Source organism: Xenopus laevis, chromosome 9_10S (assembly GCF_017654675.1).
Source record: "Xenopus laevis strain J_2021 chromosome 9_10S, Xenopus_laevis_v10.1, whole genome shotgun sequence".
In the NCBI taxonomy this organism is placed as follows: Eukaryota; Metazoa; Chordata; class Amphibia; order Anura; family Pipidae; genus Xenopus; species Xenopus laevis.
In genome coordinates this window covers 67,644,728-67,650,798 of record NC_054388.1, presented here as the reverse complement: position 1 = coordinate 67,650,798, position 6,071 = coordinate 67,644,728, and the positions used below count along the sequence as shown (strand labels likewise).

Sequence of the window (6,071 nt, the reverse complement as noted above, 5' to 3'; positions counted from 1 at the left end):
TTTTTTCCCCCTTTTAGTGGCTGGAAACAAGACAAACACCAGTTAAAATCATTTTCATTTCAATAATTGCCTTCTGGTCAATTTAACAGTGCCTTATTTTGAAAGAAGCTGTCTAAATGAGATTCCTCTTCCGAGTGTGTTCCCAGGCCTGATCCTCAGACTTTAATTATTCCTGACTCCTTTTTCTCTCTCTCTGCATAAGACGCTGCACTGGATAATCACAAAGAAGTCCAGAATATCCTTGAACCCCCTCAATAGCGTCCACAGAATATTTGCATAGATGGCCTGCCTTTGGAAAAATACATAGAAGAGAATAATAAAGGAGAGGGTGCTTTCCTACCGTTAAAAGGCTCAGTTATCAAATTAAGTGCTTATTTTAGAAGCTTTCAAATCGCTTACATTTTATCTCCACTTGCCCTTTACCGTTTGACATGCAAATTTCGTGCAGTTAATTTGGACAATTAAAATCGATCTTCAAGGGATGTTTTGTCCCAGGGAAGATTTTTAGTTTTTTTCCCCCTGGACTAGCTTAGATAAAGTTGGTCAGGACAAATGATGTCTAGCAGATTAATTAGGTATTTGATAAGACATGAATCTCTAATGAGGGAATACAACACACATGGGGTTGCTCTGTGTTCAAAGTCAAAATTAATAACAGGGAACAAGATTTCTATTTGAGCTTGGAATGTCTGCTGCAGGGTATTTATTCTAGGGCTTCCACTGGGATCATCTGTAAACCGAGATTTCTTCAATCTATTATTATTACCCTTTATTCCGTTTTTTTTATCTATTGAAATTATTCTGGACACAGGTTTGTAATGTTATATTTCGTTTCATTTACAGTTCACTGAGAATTGTATCTATTTTAACACAAATATCTCTTTCTCTGTATATATATAATATTTTATATCTCAGTTATTCGTCCCTGTTTTAAAAAAAAATAAACAAAAAAAACCCCCAAGGAATTGAATTGAATTTACAGTTCACTGAGAATTGTTTATATTTTAATAAAAATATCTCTCTTTCTCTCTCTCTCTATATATACATAATATGTTCATCTCTGTTTTAAAAATAAATAAATAAATAAATAAACAAAAAAAAACAAGGAATTTAATTTCATGATCAGAAGTCTTTAATACGAAAATCAAAATATGACCAGGTTTTTTTTTCTATAATACAGATAAACGCATTTAAATTAGATTTTTTTTTTAATTTAAGCGTCTGAGTGAAATGTTAAATCAACATTTTAAATATCTCTTATTTATATATATATATATATATATATATATTGATTTTCACAAAGTGCATCATAAAAAAGGGGGAAAAATGATCCTGAATTTCTGGAATCCACAAGAAATGATTGGAATAAACGTTTACAATGGAAGAAAAAAAGGAATAATAAATCAACAAGACCTATATGAAACCTGTTTTCATACAGACAATTGGAAATACAGAAGAAATCGTCCCAAATATTCCCCTCATTTTCTTCCATCCTCTCTGCGTTTTAAAGATGAATTGGGATTTTTGATCATAAAAAAACTGTTAAACTGCTAAGAGATCTCATTGGGGGGGGTGTTAGTGTCGTAATCCACAAAGGAATCAGATGGATTTTCTGTTTTTTATTGAGCGTTTTCATGAAAAGAGCAAGTCTCGAAGTGCGATATTTTCTAGTTCCAGTTTGCCTTTGCCAGTACAAAGGGTCCAGTGCACACGAGCAACAAGTAGCTATGAACCCCCCCCCCCCAAAAAAAAAATCAGTCATATTTCTAAGGCGTCTTTATGGGTTTTAGTCGCCATAAACAGGCTGAACCCCCAGGATGAAGTCTATAATGTGCCCCCCTCCTAGGAGTCATTCTCAGCGTCCTTTCCAGGCCTAACCCCTTCCAGAATGAGTTCAGGGGATTCAGATCTCGGGGTCTCCAAGTTGCTGGCGTCTGTGTCGCTGTCGCTTCCCTTTTTGCCCCCTCCACCCCCGTTGTGCGTCTTGATGTGTTTGCTCAGGTGGTCGCTGCGCATGAAGCGTTTGTTGCAGACAGGGCAGGCAAAGCGCTTCTCCCCAGTGTGGGTGCGCAGGTGCCGCTGAAGTTCGTCGGAGCGAGTGAATCGCTTGCCGCAGAAGAGCCAGTTGCAGACGAAGGGCCTCTCCCCTGTGTGCCAACGCAGATGCGCCTTCAGGTGAGACGTTTTGCCGTAAACCTTACCGCAGCCGGGAATGTGACAGCTGTGCAGCCCCTTCCTCCTCAGGCTCGCCCCAGCTGGCCCCAGTCTTTCTGCCTCATGACAGTTGGGGCAGTCGCAGGTGGCCCGGCCTGAATACCTTCTGGCTGAACGCCCTGACCCCCCTGCTCCCGCCCCTGCTGCCCCGGCGAGAATGGGGCCCCCAGAGTCCGGATAGGAGGGCAGCACCGGCTTGAAGGCGTCTTGGGTGAGTAGGTGCTGACCCCCTGGGAGCAGGTGAGAGGCGCCGGTGGAGCTGAAAGCCGAGTGGGTCAGAGAACTGAAGTCCGGACTGTAAGCTCCGAGCTGTCCATGTGCGGCAGCCCCAGAATGGAGGGCCCCTTGCGTGTTCTGTACCTCCAGCCAAGTGCTGGGAGCAGCAGCGTGTACATCCCACCAGGCCGAAGCGCCTCCAGACACCTCCGAGTGGAAGCCAGACTTATACCAGGACTCGTACGGGTGAGCCATTCCCACGCGCGGGTACAGACCTTCCGCGGAGGCGTGAACCTTGGAGATGAAAGCAGACTGGCCGGCTGATTCCTGCGGGGACACCCCCGAGGCGCTGGAAAAGAGTCCACTGTAGTCACTGCTGAAGGCAGATGAGGTTGGGGAGGTGGAGGCCAGGCAGAAAGCGCTGTTGGCTGCGGCTGTTCCCCCGGTTAGGGCACTGGAGGCCCTGTTGGTGGCTACTGCGAATCCCCCGAGGCTTGAGCCCAGGCTGCAGCTGGACGAGGAGCGTTTCCAGGGGTGAAATCCGCCTTTGGCAAAGGCGCTGGACTCCGGGAGGCTACTCAGGGGGCTGCTGTTCCCAATCTTATTGCAGGTGGCGGCCAACATGGCTAGGGGAGTGGTACCAAATCTCGGTTCTTCCTAAAGAGGACAAAAAACATTATTATATAAAACAATTAGTAGGTGTAGAAAAGATTAGTAGGTGAACCCTGTCTGTTCACCCCTCACTTTCTACTCCTATTTCTCTTACAGAACCATGATCCAATTATATTGACTAATGCTTGCTAGCAGCAACCTCACCCAAAAGTTACCCCGCTACTCCCACTACTGCTGGACACTTTCTAGGTGCAGTTTTCTGACTAAGTTGATTAAAGTCCCGTTTCATGTGCAACATTTGGTCGGGGGTCCCTTTAACTTTTAAAATTACAGATGCATCTCTCCTGTGTCACCTTCATTTCCAGTTTGAAGAAAAATTGTGACCTTAAATAAAACTCCCGTTATGAGACCCAACTGTCATTGAAACTCGCCTTAGGTTAGAGGGTAACTAGGCATTCTCCCCAAACCTCACTTAACTGACCTGCATGCTGCCCCTGCTTCAGTGCCCCTCCCCCAGTGGGGCAACTCCACAGTGTGGTCACTTACACAAAGCCCCCCCCCCCCATGTGCTGCCTCTAATGCTCCCTCCAAGTGACCCATAACCCAAGTCCCTGACACTTCCACATACCAGGCACAAAGAAGCCCTCCCAGAATCACCAAACCCTTCAATGTGGTCCTTACATAATTAGAGCCCATATCAACTGCCCAATTCCTGCTGATTTAAACCAATGTCACACCCAGCGCACATCCCAAGACTAATATTCCCAGCTTTTAGAATTAGCCCTACTATTGAGATTAAAAATAGGGGTCAGGAATCCGCTCCACCTGATTTTAATATCAGGAACTGGACCCTGTATAAATGGGGTATCCTGTCAGCTGAGATATCCTTTTTTACAAATGGTGTTGTCTGTGGCAGGAATTCTCTTCTTGCTAATTGGGGGTAGGTTACCATTTCTAGCCATTATCCCTGAAACCGAGTCCCTCTCCTGAGAACTTACACTAGGATCAGGTTTATGTCTGAAATCAAAGTGCCAATAAAACATTTTATGGCTGCAATTCTTTTTTTTTTTTCTTTGAGTTCAGGGGTACAATAAAGACCGTGAATGGAAATTATTCGCAATTGCATATGAATTTGCATATGAATTCCGAAAGAGCAATCCAAAATGAGCGATTTACAACAATCTAATCGTAGCGAGGGAGCGACTACAGTCAATTCCTTGACAATATTAGTTCATGTATTTCAAGGGAACGGAGGAGACAGTTCTGGGCTTAAGTTAATTCAACCCAAGTGCTGAAGTATCTAAATACTAAATAGATGGGCAGGGGTGCCAGGCAATAACCATGATAGTGACAGCGTCAGGCAATATCCATAGTGGTGTCAGTGTCAGACAATGCCCGTTTTAAAGGCAATGGCAAGTCATAGAAGTAGTGTCAGGCAGTAGTATCATTACTGACAATGCCAGGCTAGCAGCATGCAATGAAGTTTTATTTATTACCAATTGGTGATACTGCCAGTCGACATCTGTTTAAGAGATAGTGTCGGGCAATATGAGTGTAACTACCTCCCAATGCCAGGGCTAGTGCCAGATAATACCAGACTCAGTGGCAATATCCGTGTAAAGCCACTGAGTTTATTCAGGAGTTAGCAGCAGTTCTAGGCACTATATGTTTAAGTTTTAAGTGCCAGGCATTGGTATTGCCAGACAAATAATTACTGTCGGTGGCACTACCAGGCACTGTCAATACCAGGCCGTATAATGGTATATAGGCTGTAAGGTATTATCAGGATTAGTGGCAATGCCAAGTAATGCCGGCGGCTTTGGCGGTACCAAATTACCAGAGTGGGTGCCAAGCCACAAAGGGAATAGACTAACAGGAGCAAGCAGTATGGCATGAGGGAGAGGTAATCATACAACCAGCCAGATAAATGGCAAGAGTAATGCGGCTAATACATTTGGCACTTGGCTAATGACAGAACTGAAGTCACCAGCAATTGTGAGTGCCAGTCAGTAACCCAGAAGCAAAGCTGCCAGTAATATCTGTACATGTGTGTGCCCCCCCATAAGGTTCTTCTTAGGAGCACCACATCTGAACATTTAATTATAATATATATATTTATATTTTTAGTTCAGCTAGTAAAAGACTGTGGCCCTTCCTTGCAACTTTCTGTCCCTCTCCTGTGCTACACCTGTGCTGGGCGAGAGAGTGGAAGCAAACTTACCCCAAGTATCGAAGTAGCCATAGCCCGTCCCTTGGCCCTGGATAGAGATCAGGGTGCCTGGGTGGGGATAAGGTGCTGCCAGGCAGGGTGCTCCCTTCTCCTCACACAACTTGTGCAGACTGAGGTTCCTCCTACTGCCTCCAACTCACTTCTAAGCCCTTCCAGCCGCTGCTTTGAAGTACCGCTGCCTGCAGCTCTCCACCAATCAGGAAGGGCGGAACGCCGACTGGAGGAGCGTCGCAGCCAATCAGAAAGAAGAGAAGCAAGACATCTGTGAACCGATGGCAGAGAGCGGGGTCTGGAATTTCTATTGCTTTGGGCTCCAGAAATCCGACTTTCAGCCCTCCCCTGTGGCTGCAAAAAAAGGACAGCAACCCATTGGCATCTAGATGCCGTTTGTTTCTTAGTGAAACCTATAGGGATTGATTGGGATATGTCCTGACTGTTAGGCACATTGTGCTGTGTTTCTGTGCCGACAGATCTGATGAAGAAGGCAAAGGGGGGCTTGGGTGGTTAATTACAAATCAGTAGCTGGTCAATTTAATCCTTTCTTCTGAGCTTGTTATAAATATTTGTCTCCATCCCATTGCCGATCAATAATGCGTTTTGCATCCGAAAAAGAAAATGATGTCACAATCGACTTTTTTTTTCTAGCAGGTTCAAGTTAAATGGAGAATCCGCATAAGAGAAAAGGGAAGCAGAGCTGGTATCCCACGCCTGCCTGGTGGTTTCTCATTTGTTTTACAAGACCCAAATTTAAACATCAAAATTGACCTGAGCAAAGAGTCAAGCTGGGACCTGCCAGGGG

General features: G+C 44.9%; 1 protein-coding gene across 1 annotated transcript; it reads right to left on the bottom strand.

Moving 5' to 3' along the window:
* Positions 1-1,241: 1,241 nt before the first annotated feature.
* Positions 1,242-5,414, bottom strand: sp9.S (Sp9 transcription factor S homeolog). Its single transcript, XM_018238873.2, has 2 exons — positions 5,264-5,414; positions 1,242-3,087 (listed from the first exon to the last, which is right to left on the bottom strand). Exons 1-2 carry the CDS (start codon positions 5,282-5,284, stop codon positions 1,843-1,845), a joined length of 1,266 nt encoding a protein of 421 aa, XP_018094362.1. The 5' UTR covers positions 5,285-5,414; the 3' UTR covers positions 1,242-1,842.
* Positions 5,415-6,071: the final 657 nt, after the last annotated feature.

Excerpts from the sequence above, each read along its gene's own strand:
- sp9.S (XM_018238873.2), bottom strand. The coding sequence starts at position 5,284 with ATGGCTACTTCGATACTTGGG. Across the intron at positions 3,088-5,263 it reads TGGCTACTTCGATACTTGGG|GAAGAACCGAGATTTGGTAC; the intron begins GTAAGTTTGCTT and ends TGTCCTCTTTAG.